General features: G+C 40.9%; 1 protein-coding gene across 1 annotated transcript; it reads left to right on the forward strand.

Moving 5' to 3' along the window:
* Positions 1–9,906: 9,906 nt before the first annotated feature.
* faxdc2 (fatty acid hydroxylase domain containing 2) lies at positions 9,907–17,707 on the forward strand. The gene is made up of 9 exons (XM_036523074.1): positions 9,907–10,002; positions 11,370–11,425; positions 12,532–12,629; positions 12,885–12,988; positions 13,609–13,730; positions 15,144–15,349; positions 15,566–15,671; positions 16,164–16,330; positions 16,823–17,707. The coding sequence occupies exons 2-9, from the start codon at positions 11,372–11,374 to the stop codon at positions 16,977–16,979; spliced, it is 1,014 nt and encodes a 337-aa protein (XP_036378967.1). The 5' UTR covers positions 9,907–10,002; positions 11,370–11,371; the 3' UTR covers positions 16,980–17,707.
* Positions 17,708–18,114: the final 407 nt, after the last annotated feature.

Genomic DNA, 18,114 nt, shown 5'->3' on the forward strand with positions numbered 1-18,114 from the left:
ACGCATTCTCACACAGGTCAGTCTGGTTAGTATGGTCAGGCTAATATGCACACTGTAAAATGTGTACAAAGTGCAGAAGAAAACCTCTTTATATGATACAGAGATACTGTACACTGTGTGAATCTAAGACTGTTACTTTTACAGTTCACTGGTGTACGATTCAGTTCTCCAGAATCATTCATTTCATATTTTAAAACTTCTTACATTTTTATTTAACAGATTACATAGCGTTTGATTAATTATTGTAAACATTGTTTCAAAACGATTGATTCTGTGATTTTACAGAGAGCATAAAAAAGCATAGAAATAGCAAAATGCATAAAACCACAGGTGCACTTTGTTTAAATGTGCATGCATAGAAGCTGTAGACTACAGTGCTTAACTGGAGTAATTTATTCATTTATTTATTTTGCAATAAAAAAAGAAAATAGAAATGCTGGACAACCTTTTTTCTGTCTGAAATTCACCTCTGCATATGTGACGTCATCATCACACATTGAAGTTTGCTCAACACCTTAAAAAAGTAGAAAGCAATGGCAAGAAGAAAAGCATTTGCCAACTGAAATCACACCTCATACGGATGAATCATAGTACATAAAAGTAAAAAGTAAAATACAGAGGACCGTGGACATTTTTCTTCATCACCAAAATGTGAATCCCACCAACTCTCTTTGTTTTAATCATGGGAAAATATACTTATATTTATAGTAAGCTAATTTACGAACCATACGTATCATCTCTGAAATGTTTAGTTTCACATCTGTTTGACAATCTGTCAAACTTTATTATTTAAACATAATAATAATAATCAATATTAATTCATATTATATCTAGTATCTAGTATCTAATATCTAGTGAATAACCATGCATTTTTCTGTTGTTTTTATAGTATATATATATATATATATATATATATATATATATATATGTATATGTTATATAGCATTTTTACATTTCCTTACAATGTTTATTATCTCTTTCATTGTGCTGGTTAAATTAAAAAGAAGATAAGTGATGAAATGAAAAAGAAGATAAGCGATGTTTATGTCTCACACTGAACATCTAATATCAATATAAATGCAACATTTTGCTTACCTCTCGATACACTTTTCCAGTAAACTATGCCAGCTGTCCCAAAGCACAGGAGAATGCCAGTGACGCAGATCAGAGAATAATATAGATAATTGTTTCCTATAGAGAAAAGGTGATATTACATTACATTACATGCATTTAGCAGACAGAGTGACTTCCAGCACAATAGAACATAAGTAAACAATCAATCAAAGACACCTATAAACACACATGCATGCTTAAAGAATATACATACATGTATAAAAGATTAACAACCATGTCATTTTCTTCATATTAAAAGTCTTTAAAACAGCTAAAGAATGTCATCTTTACCTGAAGGAACATGTGTTTGTTCTGTCCCTTGGTAATCTTGTTTATGGCCTGTGCTGTCTGTTATTTGGCTCGTCACTGTCTTATCTGTTACATCTGTCACCTCTCCGGTGGTAGACTTGTGCGTTGGATGTAGCCGCTTTGTCACATTCAGGTAAAGTGGTACCAGGGCTCTGAGGAGGTCCTGCTGGAACACGGCACATGTCCAGGCTGTCTTACTCAGGGTGATGTTCTTTACCACATGCGTGACCTCATGTGGAGCAATTTGCTGAACTGGCTTTGGAAACTGTTCCAGAGTTTGGTTATCAATCCACAGCAGTCTGGTGGAGTCCTTCACATGTGAGACAGCACAAAACAAGCGTACATCTTCTCCTTCAGTGATCTCCTCAAGATTAGTGTAAACTGTAGACACAGGCAGAAACAGTTATCACAGTTAAGACTTCAAAGAGGGAAGCAATCAGTATACCATTTTAAGATGTATACACCAGAGGAGAAGGCAACACTTAATAAATATGTATAAATGTAAAAAAAAGGTAAAAGAACCATAAAGCATAATAATAACAAATATAAAACAATAACAAATATTTGAAAACACGTACATGCTTTGTTTAATGTCTGACATTACCTTTCACTGTTACAATTTCAAATTTACACTGCCTGTCCCATGTACGGCCCTTACAAAGATTGCATTTGTATTGCCCAGAATCTTTCCAATGCACTTGCGAGATGTTCAGTGAGAAGTCATTATCCTTTCCTGTCTTTATTTGAAGTCGATTTCCAAAGTGTGTAGTGTTCATGTTAGTTGTCTCACAGCTTCTTTCAGGACGATGCTCTCTCCAGCTCCAATAGGCCTTATACTCTGCAGATGACAGGACTTTGCAGAAGAGATACAGCATGCTTTCGTTGCTGCTTCTGTATAAAACTATGTCACTGTTAATCACACCTGAAACAAAGTAAGTAACAGACACCTAACTCCGACATGAACATAATGGTACCTCCTCCAAATATTCAAATGCATATATTATTTCTGGTATTCAGTTGATTTTAATCATTTATTTAAATGGTTTACAGCTTTCTTTTTGCATTTACCATTCTGCATTTTCAGCTTAAAGGTGAGTGTATCATCCATTCCACGGACACACTGGTAGCGACCTTCATTCATCTTCTGGAAGTTTTGCACCAGAAGGTATGCAGTGTTTTTAAGCACTATTGTCCAGGTGTTATCCTGCTTCCTTTCTATCTCCCATCTTGGAGGACTTGCACCCGATGTACAGTTTAAAGTCACATCACTCCCGGGAAGCACTTCATTGATTTTATCTGTCAAAACAAATACTTGATTTACTCCACTTTATTCACAAATCAGCCTAATATTTGTTCCATACATAATTAATTACTACTCATAGATACGTAGAAATGATCTATTTTAAAATGCTTAAGCTTTTCTCAAGAACTAAGCTCATTTGAAAAGGATCTATTAATCTGTATGCTCTCAGATCATAACTTACCAGTTGTCAAAACAAGCACTACTGTAGACAAAATACCAGACAAAAGTAAACAGCCAATGGAAAATAGATGAATCATTGTCTTGAAGAGCTGGGTATATTCTAATCGAGTCAGGGGATTATTTGCTATGAGCAATATTGAGTGGAACAGTGTCTCTTGGCGTTGGCTACAAACAGCATAATAAATTTCCTGTAAGCAAGGAGGTGTGTGCAGTAATATCACTTCACTGAATAAGGTCTGAATGTTGCAAAAGGAAGTTAGCCCTCAGCCACTGTCTGTGGTTAAAACATCTTATCATGTTGACATCAAATCCTGTACTCTTTCTGGCCTCATTTGACTTAAAGCAATAAAACTGTACGTGAAAATTACATTTTAAAAATATTTCACAACATCTCCCCTGATGTAGAATGATTTCTAATTAGCTACCGCTGTATTCCAGAAAACATTGGTATCTCTTGTTTTTGAGTCTTACCTGTGCGTAGCTAGGCTAATAAAGAGACGGTGAACTGCCATCTGTTGCTGCAAAACTGAAACAGAAAAAAATGATAAAATTGCTGATAAGTTCCTTAAGAGTATTTTCACATCCTACACAACACACAAAATAAAAACCAAGAATTCTATGGCGTACTTTTCATCTAAATGTGCCATATTTCATCAGGTGATTTAGTATTTGAAAACAAAGTTATAACAACAGGCTAAATTTGGAAACAAAACCACAGCCATGGGAGGGCTGGCTGAAATTGCTTTCATGCCTAGATACAACACCTACAGCAAAAACCATGAGACTAGTATCACTGTTATTTATACTCCCACAGCAATGGAAAAAAGTGTTTCACTAATGCAGGGAGACAGCCTTGAATATCTAAGTCATAATCGACACCAGCACCAAGCTTATGATTCTCAGCTCGCATCTGTCTCCTGATGGAGATGGAGCACACATAGTCTAGTGGCACAATACCAGTTTCATTCTCTCCTCTGGGTTTAATGGACAATCTTTACATTTAGTAAGTGAGAAGAAAATACCCATGTTCAGTTTTGCACCCATGGCATTGCAATTCTGAGATCATGGAGGGTCCCAGAAGCATCACAAATTTCCTTTAAGATTTCCTTAAGCGTTTTATGACAGTTCCTCATCTTACATTATCTTCTCACCCTCTTATACTCAGACACCTCCCTCAAGTCTCCAACAGAACAAATTACAGGTTTCTGCATAGCTTGTATTTTCAAAGCTGTAGGCCTTTTTTGCAGTATACTATGTATCAACATAATATTTAATAATTAATATTAACAGTTCATTCCAATCTATACCTGCCCATATTTGTCTAAGGACAAGCAGGAAGATAGCATATGCAATTTTTGTTTTCACATCTTATTCCGGCTTTGTGTTTCAGAAGACTGTTCTCAACTCTGTGAATGTGAAAATGGTATGTTTGATCTTTCATGTCACTTTCCCAGGGCCCTTAACAAATGCATGGGCCACCTGAGGTGTAGAACAGCCATTGTATTTTACACAATCTGATGCATTTGCATTAACCTGGAGTCCAGTCTACCTCATGTATGCAGCATCTCGCACAGCAGTCTGAAAACTTTGCTTACATTACTAAGCAGTGTACCATGGGGTGTTGTAAAGCCACAGCAATGGTAGACAGTTTCCAATCAGGTTCATGTGAGCTCAGCTGAAAGAGAAGCAAAATAGCGCAGCAGTGCTTCAGAACCGGCATCAACAGCTATGAACTTATTTGGGACCTGAAAACTCTTACAGGTCAAGCCAATTCATATTATAATTTCAAAAATACAATTCTAATTTGCATCAGAGATGCAAAAGATATAAGAAAGAAACCAAGCCCTTATTAACGTACTTTTAGCATAAACTGAGTATAAGCCAGAGATTCGTTCTATGTTTGAATTTGACTTTTTGCAGAGGTATCCATGTGTTAGAATGAGTAATCATTTAGAATGACTAAACTTCTCATTTCAGGGGCAGGTCCTACTCAAAACCACAACTCTTCAAAGTGGAGAGACAAGCAGTGAGCAAAGGGTAAAATATAAGTGTAATTATATTAATATTATCTTGACCAAATTAAATTATTGACAAATACCTCTGACTAATCTCATAATCCACAAAACCCTATTCATTTATGCCCTCAACGTAAACAGTAAGGGTTTCCTCAATATAAAATATTTAAAAGGCTGTTACAAATCAAGCTTGACCTAAGACATATATGAACATGCCCTGTGTTAATTTTTATGTTAAGTTTTTGTGCCAAATTTGAATTTCAGGAAACAGGCCCATCTTGAGCAGAAAAGGCTATTTTACCCTGCAGTAATGCAATGAATCATTGTCTAAAATTCCGTAGCACACATAAACATCTTAGATGGTAACTGCCTGTGAGCAATGTGGTGTGGAACAACGACATTGTATATTTCCTGTTAGCTAGGAGGTGTGAAATACCACTTAACCATGTATGGATTGCACATCAAAAAGAGAACTAGCCCCCCATCCACCCACTGGGTCACAAAGTATAAAAGAACATTAAGAACAAAAAAAGGTTAATTTTACTCATTATTTCATAAAGATTTAGTAATAAAAATTCTGAAGTAGGGTTCAATTACAATAAGAAAGTCCCAAAAGTTAAAATATTCCCTGAGTTATTTATTTCTAATGAACTTTTTAAAACTTTAATACAGTTTTGCACCAATACTTTCACTTTCAGAATATTGGTAATTGACTACGTGAGGCCTTCCACTGACAAGAATAAAGTTCAACACTGCCATCTGCTGGATGAAGACTAAAAAGAAACAATGCCCACATCATTTATCTCATGCTGGGTATCAGTATGCCTCAGCATGTCACATCTCTCACTATTTGACTGAACCACAAACTTCTCATTCATTCATAAACTTTCAGGCCCATTTTTATTTACTGCTGGTGTATGCATACAAATAGGGAAAATCAGTGTATAAATGAGGAGTGGGTATATTCAAATATGCAGATGCAGTCATCAAAAGAACTTCCGCTGCTATGATTTTTTTAAAACTAAAGGAAGAGTTTGTGGGCCTGGCTGGAGAGTTGTTTTCCTGTAAATAATACTCTTAAATATGCAGCTAAGTAACACCTGACATAACATGTGACTCCTCTTTCCATCCTATTACTGACTCAGATTGAATGATTAAGACATGATGTTTAATGAAAACCAGAGGCCCCTGTGGCTTAAAGATAGCCACAGGTTTAGTAATATAGCTAATGTATTAGCTAATGTATTGTATGACTTGCGGTCTGTTTCACTTTTACGCCTATGATTGATTGTTCCCCACGACCAGTCAATATGTACAATTATATCAATGATTGATTACATTTATTGTAAAACTATTAGCTACTGTTATACATTGTAAAAGAGCGTACTGTACAGATGTTATTGAATGTAATTTACATTTATTTGTATGAATTTGCTATATGAGCTGTAAATACTGTATATCAAATTTTGTTGCAATATCCCTAATTTTACACAGATTGAAAAATGAGGACAGAGGAAAGTGCATACAACAAAGACAAAACCTGCTAACAGGTGAACTCTCTTTTTCTGTGTTTCTGTTCTCATGCATATAACAGAGGCATCCTTATCTGTAAACTGGATCTCAAGACCTGTTACAGAGGCTCCTTAGCAGCAGGTTCCATTTGTCATTGACCAAGAACGATCAGTAGACAATACAGCCTCTGAGCCTGGGCCCCAACTGAGCATGGAGACTCTAGCAAAGGACTAATGTGACCCGCTCTTAGCTGGAATAAAAGTAAGGGCAGCAATATCAGCTCCAGTGAATGGGGAATCTGGAACTTTGACACCAGTCAGCTCCGTAAGAGACCAGCTGTGAGTCAAATTCACCAGGCAGACCTATTTATGGGTCATCACACCATTCCCTGGAACAGCATTTATGTAAACTGAATTTTTATGGTAATGAGCTATGTACCAGTTGACATTCCACTATTGATTGCACAAACCCAGTTAGGTTTTCCCTTGCAATGAGCAGTGAGGGCCACCTCTGATCCACCTGCCACCTTCTCAATAAGCTCTTGTTTGGCGCTTCAATGCACGTGGCCAGCTTTTGCCACAGAAACTGTCCAGGAGCACAGTGTTATCTACAAAGGCAGAGAAACAAGAGTTAGATTTTCAGAATGTCATCTCCACAGCTCTGGGGGTCTTGCCAGTGGACCAAAGGAGATCTGAGGGGGGTTTTAGAGGAGCCCACTAAACCTCACCTATGTTGTAAATGAGCACATTGAGTGTCCCAGTTCCCGTACTGTGGATGATTGTGCTGTTGGCATTAAAGTGGTTGTGCACAACGGCCAGAACCAGGACATCCTCTCCTGCTGTCTCATCATTCTCCAAAGGAGTTATGTTTCACAGCTCCTACAGTGCCTGCTGATTAATCTGGCAGTTTTCCTCCAACAGTCTTTCTGCCAAGGCATCAAACACATTGTCAGACAGAGAGAGAGAGAGAGAGAGAGAGAGAGAGAGAGAGAGAGAGAGAGAGAGAGAGAGAGAGAGATGGTAAGGGTGAGAATGGTCCTGTGTTAAATCGCATAATATATGGCCAAAGGGTACAGCAGGAGTGGGGTATCCTGTCAGAGCTACATTCCTGTGGTCACTGAATATAAAGCTCTATACTCTAGCTCTACACTACACTGCTGAGCTGAATCACTGGGAACTTGCAGTCCAGCACCATCTAGTGGCTGCTCTTAGTAACAGCAACCAGTGGCATTGAGGCAAATTTGGAAGTTCATCTGGTTCTTCAGGTGTTCCGTGCACTCCTCTTTTTTCCATTACAGTGGGACTGTTCACATGAGACAAGTTATAGCTTGTCCCTCCGTTACCCTTTGCTGAAGAGTGGACCTAATCAATCCCTGTCAAGATCAAAACACCAACATTAAAGGTCAATCACAGCTTCAAAACACAGTGAACCATGAAAATGAAATGTCTCTGCCAGTCAGGGCAACTCAGCCATACCCAGACTGAACTTCTCCAAGGAGCCAACCACACTCTGCAGCTTCCGCTCCTCCTCCTGCAGTTTTGCTGCGAGTTTCTCGAGCAAACTGCCAACCTACAGGGAAAACATGCTCCGGTGCAAAGGAGAACCACAGAGACAGAAGTGTTTCAGCATCGGCACTCTGGTTCTTTATGCAAAGCTATGTGTTTTTGTGGTGAGCAGATGAGCAAAACTGTATTCAGGGACTACCAGACTACTTTGAACTAAATGAAAATCTCGACTCACATCTGTTGTCAATGCCAAAGCTGTATCCACAGGATACCTACTGACTGTACACATTGGCTCAGGGAAGCACAGTGAGGTTTTCTGAGAGAATTATTTGGTGGTCAGTATGCGAGTGGTTGAGCTGTTTACCTCCATCCTCAGGGTGGTGCTCTGCTTCTAATCTGCAGGCTGGTGACTCTCTTTTAGCTGTGACTCGAGCTACATTTTCTAACTGCCTGACCGTGTCCGCCACAATTTCCTCTCAGCAGTCAGGTCTTATCCAGGCACTGGCGCATAGGGTGCACTAAATACGTGGACACATCCACCTGAACCATACAGAATTGTTCTTTATTTAACAAGTATTTTGCACACTGATGGTAATTATTTTAATTTAAGAAGATACCTTTTACATTCCATTCTATCTCTAAAAAAATGAAAACAACTAAATAGGACCCTTTATGTTAGAATTGCTCTCGTTCAAAAGGTTTTTGGGTGCAGACTTACTGAGTATCTTACTTCATTAATCTGATGACTAATGTACTGAGGGTTATACTAAGTCAGGCTGTCCTTGACCCACTGGATCCAGTAACATGGCCATGGTTATGTCTGTAATGAAGTGATTGGAACTCATGATATTGAAATGTCATACATTCAATGTAACATATAGATTAATTTAATGATAACATTTCAGAGAGCCCCCACTATTAGGAAAAATTGTTTTTCCCTTAATGGAAATGTTATATTGAGACATTATTATATACTGCTAAGTGAGTTCCGCATCAAACTGAGACAACAGAAACACATTGTGTTTAATGTCATGGCCTTCCTCCGACTTTAGACCTAGCCTGTCTTAAAAGGTTTTGTTATAATACTCTTTTTAGTTGGCATGCAATGCCAACTCAACGATGTGTATTATCAAGGATTAATTTATTCTATAGACCTTTGTGGTTTTATGGATATTCTTCCATATTGGAAGCAACATGAGTATCTGAAATGTTATGATGCACTTTGCCTCTTGGTCTGGGCCACGTCATGTGATTGATCTGGCTAGCATGTTATCTAAGGATGCTGGTGAAACTTGAGGTTGTTTTTCATTTCTGTTCCCTATTGGTGTTCTCTGTCTCTCTTATGGGACCGAACATGCCCAGTTTTGTGTGATTCTTACCCCAGATTCTTAAAACTGCACATTGAACATTTAATACTGATTTATATCACGTATGTTTACATTGGTTTGAAACATTATGGGCACATAGCAATTTGCACTATACTTTGTCTGCACCAACGTAGGAAATAATGCATACTGTTGCATGGTTCAGAGAGCTTGGTTATATCCCTGTACTTCTTTTAGTGATTGTGCTTGTCACATATGTCACATCACATATCTATCCAGACTGCATCTCTGGATAACAGACCACAGGAGTATTGGGTAAAACGGTGCATTATCCGTCGTTGTGCGCGTACAGATGTTTGTAAATCTTCACAACTAACATATACTGTATAATAAACTCAAACAACATTATCTAAGATTTGCATGTAGCAGTAAAAATATTATATAAAATCAGTTTTATGAAACTCATAACGCACGCTTTGCAAAGTGTTCAATGTAAGTGCTCTCAAAGGGCATTCTTGTCGCTACCGTCAACCGATAAGATCATCTCAATAGAATAAAGCACTGATAAGTTCCTGCTCTGTTCTTGGTCAGCTGACCATGACCTACCAATCGTACGCCTTGTATGGCGTATAGGTAATACAGACAACAGTGCATGGTTTTAATATGAAATAGACGGAGATCCGATCACCGAAGAGGTTTTGAGAAGTTGGTGGATGACTTCTGATCGACGACAGAAAGCAGTAAGTAATATTGTTTTGCATCCTGTGTTCTTGCGATGTGAACTAGCTGGCTAGTTAGCTGCTTAGTTACCTGATGCACATTTTTGTTTTTTGCCAAATTATGCCATCTGTGGGGAGTTTATTTTACTGCGCCACACATTTAATCCAGAAAAAAAATGAATCGACATGCCAGCCACATAAACACGGGGATGTTTTCAGTCTTTGTGTTGTCATTGAACTTGAAGGTTCCCCGGACAAGATAGTTAGCTAATAAATTTACCCTTGAACGTAGTGTCAGGTTGACAATATCTAGCGACGTGGTTAATTCCTTAATTCCGCCAAATGACCATTGTATCTCAAATACCATTATATTATATTGTTATGGCAAATAACTCGCTAGCTAGCCGGAATGGATGCTTTCTTGTTAGAAGCTCCCCGTTCTTTGTTAATATTGTTAATATTGTTAATATTCACGGGCAGCATTTGCAACTGAGTCCGACGTACAGAACAGTATGCCATTATGCTTATGCTTATTAATCCAACAAAAAAATCCATTCTAGCTAGTTATCAGTCAGTGAAGACATGCGTAGCGGAATAGGCCCTTTGTTGAAGCTAAGTGTCATTTAATAGTCTCCTTCCAGACATTAACAAAGGCTGTTCAGTAACTCGTGAGAACGTGGCATTACGGTGCAAAGTTTGTTGTTCAGAGCGCCTTCCATAGCTTTCCAATTTACATGTTCGCCATTTATACAGCCGGAGGAATTCTGAGGCAATTCTGCTTCTTACCGGAGGGTACAACAACAGTGGTTAGCCTAGGATTGAACCAGCAACTTCTGGGTTCCGAACCCTGCTGCTTACCATCAGCAAATATCAGCTGTAAGGCTGCCTACGAGCAGTCCATAATCCTTTTAAAAGAAATATAAATGAATATCTTTAGCAGCGCATGTTAATTAAGTCTTGTACATGACTTAATTAAGTCATGTAACTATGGCGCGACATATCTCTGCCCCGTTGTAAATTGTTTGACATCGTATTAGATCATCAACAGTCAGGGACAAACAGGACTTTAACCGGCCAGCATGTTCTTTTTAAAGAGGCTATTGATTTTTCTTTTTTCATTTTGTTTGCACTTAAAAAAAAAGAACACAGATGTCAATTGCCCATAAGTAGTTTTTATTTCACTAACACCACAGTCATTAAAGAATTAGATAAACTTATACTGACTTGAATTAAGGCCATGTCTGTTTCCAGAAGGTTGCCTACTATTCATGTCAGTTGCAATAATGTAAGCTGCATTTCCAGTTTCTTCTTTCTCCAGCTTTTGTTGTTGTATTTTAAGGTGCATCAGCAGTAATGCACAGAGAATGTTTTTCCCCTCTCTCTTTAAGACATGCAGGGACAAGTCTCACCCAGCTCTGACGCTGGCGATAACATTCTGAGACAGGTAAGACCATTTGCAGTGTATCAGGACTGTAATGTGCAGTTATGTAGACAGGTTACATATTACAAAGGTCAAATCTAGAAACTACTTAAGACCACCATATTACTTAATTTATCTGCCTTGTAAATACAATTCCGTTGTCCATATGCAGAAGACTTGATGTGGTTTTTACATTTTCTTTATACACAATGCATTGAAGCACAATGGCTTGTATAATGGGCAGGCCTGAACATATGGATCTCATTGCTTTTGAATGTATGTTTGCACCTGCTAGTGTCCTCACAGGCTTCAGGTCTGACTTGTCAGACAGGATTTCTGTCCCCTAATTTGAGAAAACAGAGTAGTTCAAAGTTGATTTTCTAAGCCTAAGTGAAAGGTTTTGAGCTCACATGGGAGAGACTGCGTGTCCCCAGGACTGGGCGTGTGTTAAATGAATTAGCAACAGTAGAGAGCATTTGGCAGGGAGTGAATAGAGAGAGTGCAGGAAGTGGAGCAAAATGTGTTGGAGCCAACAGGGGGAACCATGTGTTAGACACAGGACGCGATCGTTACCGTGGCCTCTTTAGGCTGGAAACGCAGGCCCTGCAGTACCAGGAGGGAAATAAACCAACCAGCATGCACAGTTTATGTCATTGTGTAGCCATCTGGGCGAAATACGCCTGAATGGAAACCGTTTTGGGTCTGGCTGTTTGAACTAGTAGGCCTACCACATTAGGCGTAGATCTAACTGGGAGAGTCCTTACCTGGTGTTCGGTGAGCACAGCACAGTGGACAGAAAGATTTTGCAGATGTAAACTCCCTCAACCTCTAGCCCTTAATGTCCTATTTGAAAGGCTGTGAATTTTCATCCCCTATTGCAGCGTTTCCCAACCCTGCTCCTGAAGGCACACCGTCCTGCATATCTTCTATCTATCCCTGCTCTACCTACCTCACTGAACTCATCAGTGGCACTTTTGATTAGCTGAGCACACCTGATTTAGTCAGGCAGGAAGGATACATAGAAGATATGCAGGACAGTGTGCCTCCAGGAGCAGGGTTGGGAAACACGGCCCTATTGAACTCATGTGACATGGCTGCTGACTCCCACCTGTCCTCTGTTGTACCTGTAGCAAGGTTCTGGAGGGCTCTGGGACTCTGTCAAGAAGGCAGCCTTCGTCATTGGGTCAGGGATCTTCTTCCTGGCTGCATTCCTGAATTCTGTCACATGGTAAGGACAGCACAATGCAGTGTTCAGAGCCCATTCTGGATGCTTTTTTACAGCATATTAGCCAAAGACATTAAGGTAACTATACTAAGATCACAACAAATGTATATATGCACTACCAGTTTAATGGTTCATATGAAATGCCATGCATTTGCATTGTGGAAGCAACTATAGCAGCAGTGTAAACCCGTTATAACCTTGCATTGCAAGTCTGACTCATTTCTCCACATGAGGCACCCTCTTTCCTGTTCTGGGCAGGCACCTGCAAAGATTCTGGGGCGCATCGGGAGACTTTTGGCAGACCCAGTGGACTAAGATACATTATCTTTTCGGTGGGAACGAATGGGCTCTGTTCTTCGTGGGTAAGCAGACACAAGGAGTCGGGCGAGACCGTCTGCAGTATCCTCACTGGGTGACTGGCTTATGGAAAACAGGCCACTGAAATAAACCTGGCGTAAATAATACTGGGTTGGGTCACACAATAGCTGTTGGCCTGCATCCCGGTAGGACTCTTACTGTGGTCCTTTGTCCTGAAGTTCAGGCTTTGGGGCAATCAAGAATGGATAGGATTGATGCAGAGTTTAAAAGGAAACCCTCACCCACACCCAACCGTGACACAAGCTGGGCTCTGTACGCTTTCAGAATGTGTGCTGTATAATGGCCTGTATGCATGACATAAGGCAGCAAGTGGAAGTAGGCCCATATATTTTACCTCAGAAGAATGCAGTGTGGAACAGCTGGAGTGGATGCGGAATGAGGAGTGTGTCCCTAAAGTTGCGTAACATGCAGCGCTGTGGAACGGCCACTCGGGACTCATGAATCTCCACAGCTCAGTCCATGTGAATGCACTTTTCGTACGCCTTGCCTCAGCATGACGTGGCCGTTTCTGCAGCATTGCATAACACGGTTGTGGCGTCTCTGCGTGAGCAGTGCAGTTGGTGTGCGTGTGTCTGAGGGGAATGTGCTGTGCTGTGCCGTGCAGGGACGATGATCGTGCCCACCGCGTCATTCTGGCTATTCAACGCCCTGCTCATGGTGGCGGACTCCACGGGGAAGCCCTCCTTCATCACTCGATACAGGATCCAGGTGGACAAGAACAACCCGGTACAGTCCAGATCTACCGTTCCCAAACTCCCTAATCAACGACTGTTACAATTACCACAGTCAGCAAATTCACAAAACCTCTCCCCAAGCTATTTTCTAAGAAAGTCTTGTCTTTAAGTCCAGAACAGGTTTAATTATGGTTATGAAACCATCACACTGGAGCTTTAGTGTTTAGCTGTAGTGTCTAGTGTTATTTGAGTTCAAGGAAACATGATATTGCTTGTCTGAACTGATAACAGAGTCTGATTTTAAATTGATCAAAGTCCTTTTACTATACTTGATTAATTTAAGTCATTGTACGTGGCATAATCAGATTGCTGTTACTGATAACAATTTGCACTCTCTCCATTTTACTGTGCCCATCCTGACCATAGTCAGGGAAATCTGAATTTCTTGTGCAACTCAATGCCACATATGCCTTTGCTTGACCAATAAAAGGTACTGGAGGCATGGTTGTGTTCGAGATCCTCAGAGATATTGAAGACAATATTTCAGATGAAGGGCAGCCAAAGTCCATTGGTGTTGACACCTATGCATGCAGCTCATCAGAAGCGAGGAACAAATAGAGGGGAAAGGTGATTCCTACTTGGAATGATGTGTAATCAGGGCAAAATGTGTTTTCCTTCAAGGAATCATTGAGCTGCTTAATAAGAGAACGCACTCTGTTTTAGCCCTTAGCCAAGCAGCCTTGGCGCTGGATTGCCAGAGATGTGTCCAGTCTTTGTTCAGTGATACGACCAGCTGAGCTCCTAATTACTTTATCAAATGACTCAGTTGATCAGAACTGATCCAATTAAGAGCTCATATGGCATAAACACCAACACATCTGTGGCATTCAAGGGCCATGGTTTCCTATCCCTGAGCATACCTAGAAGGCAATCCCTAACAAATATACCAAACTATTACTTTATTACCATCTCTACCATTGGCAGAGACCCTTGCTTCTATACTTGATGCAGTTTTGGATACTCTTTAATTAGGAAATGGCGAGCTTAGTTGGGACGAATGGCCTGTTCTCGTCATATGTTCTTATTTTAGCAGACATGCATATCCAGAGCGACTTACATACAGTAGGTTAGTTTTTACATTTATACAGCTGGATATTTACTGAGGCAGTTCTGGGTTATGTACTTTGCCCAAGGGTACAGCAGCAGCGTCCCAGTGTGGAATCGAACAGGCAACCTTTCGGTTACAGGTCCTGTTCTTTACCACTATGCTGCCACTGCTGCCCTGCTTGTCACTGGCGCCCCAACAGGGAATCGAACCAGCAACCTTTTGGTTACAAGTTCTGCTCCTTACTACTATGCTACACTGCTGCCCTGTTACAGTCTCTCCAGCTCATTGCATTTGAGATATTTGGCTGTCTGGCTCTCTAAATACCCTTCCTGGCTGACCCTTGATGTCATCCTGCAGGTCGACCCGGAGAAGCTTCGCCAGGCAGTGAAGACGGTCCTGTTCAACCAGGTCTTCCTGTCCATGCCCATGGTGTGGCTGGCCTTCCTGGTGATGAAGTGGCGTGGGGACCCCTGCGGTCCTGAGCTGCCCACCTTCCACTGGCTGCTGGCGGAGATGGCCATCTGTGGCCTGCTGGAGGAGGTCCTCTTCTACTACTCTCACAGGCAAGTGTCCAGACACACACCCAGAGGCCAGCGTGTCATTAACACACCCAAACACACACTCTCTTTCTCTCATACACTCACACTCTCTCACAAACACAAACTGTTGTCTCATACAATCACACACACACACACACACACACATTTAGCTCTGTCTCTCTCTCACACACACACACACACACACTCAGTCCCTGCTGACATGGTCCCTTGTCTCTCCAGGCTTTTCCACCACCCTGCCATCTACAAGCACATTCACAAGAAACACCACGAGTGGACAGCCCCCATAGGAGTGGTGTCCCTCTACGCCCATCCTGTAGAGCACGTGGTGAGCTGACCCCATTGGGCTGCTGGGTCTACATTCTTTTAGTCAGACACATGGCTGCTGCTTCTGTGTGCTGAACCACGCTCTGTCCAAATTACAAAAATATGTGCCATCAGTTAAAAAGGTGGTCTGTCTTCAAAATACCCTTGCTTACCAGCTGTCAGGCTGGCCTCATCCAGCCAGCATTACAATACATCTGTTGACCACTTTGCATTTATCTAAGCTAAATATGCATACTGCCTCCAATTGCAAGGAGAGGCATTGTTACTCTTTTTTTTCTCATAAGAGATGCATACTGAGTGGGTAAAGTACCCTTTGTTTCGATCAGCTGATCAGCGCTTATGCATACGTTATCTCAATTTAGAGCATGGTTTTCACCAAGCTTGTTGCCAAACGCTGCTGGTAAGCCAGGCTCTGCCTATAACAGGTAAAACATCACAAAGTGCACTGTGAAACACAGCCTGTTATGTGTTAAGGTGTCCGTTTTATCCCCAGCTGTCCAATATGCTGCCTGCCCTGATTGGTCCTGTTATCCTGGGGTCCCACCTAGCCACCACTTCAATGTGGTTCACCATCGCTCTGCTGGTAACCACGGTGTCACACTGCGGGTACCACCTCCCCCTCCTGCCCTCGCCAGAGTTCCATGACTTCCACCACCTCAAGTAAGTCTGCCCTGCACATGGAGGTAGGAATCCCAGGCCCAGGTTCAGATCTAGCTACAGTATACTGCCAAGCAGTGAATTTAAGCAAGTGTCACATTTTGTGTTCTTATGCATCATTTGACAAGTGATCTCAGATCTTTCAGCCGAAGACAAAAGAAAAGGGAAATGCATCAAAGGGTGTTTTTAAGAGTTCAACCGGGTGGTGTCACAAAGCATTAAGAACAAGCATTTTCAAATGTCAAAAAGCTTGCCAGTCCCCGCCTGTGAATCACTGACTCTACCAGTTAACTGTAGACACCCATCATGCTACAGATATGGGATGCAGTAAAGATGACCCGCAATTAGTGCGGACATGAAAACTTATGGAAGAATTTTAGCATGTCTCATTTTTTTCCTCCGCTCAATGATAAGAGAGAGCTGTAGCGCGGTTACGGAAGGCTGAGAGCAGGTTAGCGCTCGCGCTCAGCTTTGCTTCCCTCACCTGCTCTGAAGGTTTAACCAGTGCTACGGGGTCCTGGGAGTGCTGGACAGGCTGCATGGCACCGACACCGTCTTCAAACAGACCAAGGCGTACGAGCGGCATGTGCTGCTGCTCAGCTTGACCCCGCTGACCGACAGCATCCCGGACGCGCCCAAGAAGCTGCAGTGACCCCTGACCCCCCCCGCTGACCCCCTGACCTCCTGCTGGAACTGGAGAAAGGCACAGACCCGGCTTCCGTCCTGGATCTTCATGAGCCGCCACTCCCTGTTCATATAAATTCACAAAATTTGACTATGCTGAACATTCAATGCAAAACATTTAGCTGCTTGATTCCAAATGAAACTGACTCGTTTTGGGGCCATATTTCAATGACACATATTCTGATTTGCTAACACCTCCATGTTCAGGAAACTAAGAGGGGAAACACAAAGGTAGAAATACTGACAATGCCACTTGTAATTCATAAAGTTTTAGAAAACCATTCGTGGAACATTTCATTTCTAAGTCGTAAGTGTTTTACACCATTTGTGCTTTGTGGCCTATCACTCTCTTCCCTTCACAACTACTAATACCTTTAGTATAAGGACATGGGGAAATGCACTGCGAAGAAGTGATAGATCTTAATACAAATTTACCAATTTAAATTTATGAACAGAACAAGATTGCAGATTATTGTCTTTAAAGCAGTCAAAACACATGGTTAATGGTTCATTTTTAAGCAGCTTGTTTAAACATTAAACATTATGAACCACAATCAGCAGTTAAACTCTACAAAGCAAAAATCGCCTCTTACTCCCTGATAACATATTAGCAAATGAAAGATCTGTTAACATGCATTTTATGTTTAAGACAATGTAGAAAAGAACTTTTTGGCCTGTAAATTTGTCCTATTTAATAAAATATTTAAAATTATTTCAATGCAAATTGCGGAGTGTCAGTCAATAAGGAAACCCTTGCTGCAGAGCACCAGATAATGGTTGAGCTGAAATTATTTTCCTGTTAAATGAAACAAAGTTGCCATCATTCAGCTTGGCTTTTAAGACAACTGTTCTGTGCAATCAACTTTCACAAACATGGCCGATCAAAGAACATAACATCTGAAGCTTTATACTTACAACCCGTTACTGAAAGACCCATCCATCTGTTGCCAGACAGTGTTAATTACCAAAATCTGACTATTTTGACCACTGGACCAGAAAAAAAAAATGATTGGTTCAGATGTGGGGAGGCTCAAGTCACATGACCCATCACAGAACACACATTCCAAGAAGCAAAGCAAACAACTCTAAAAGAAATAAAAAGC

Source organism: Megalops cyprinoides, chromosome 3, assembly GCF_013368585.1.
Source record: "Megalops cyprinoides isolate fMegCyp1 chromosome 3, fMegCyp1.pri, whole genome shotgun sequence".
Classification (NCBI taxonomy): Eukaryota; Metazoa; Chordata; class Actinopteri; order Elopiformes; family Megalopidae; genus Megalops; species Megalops cyprinoides.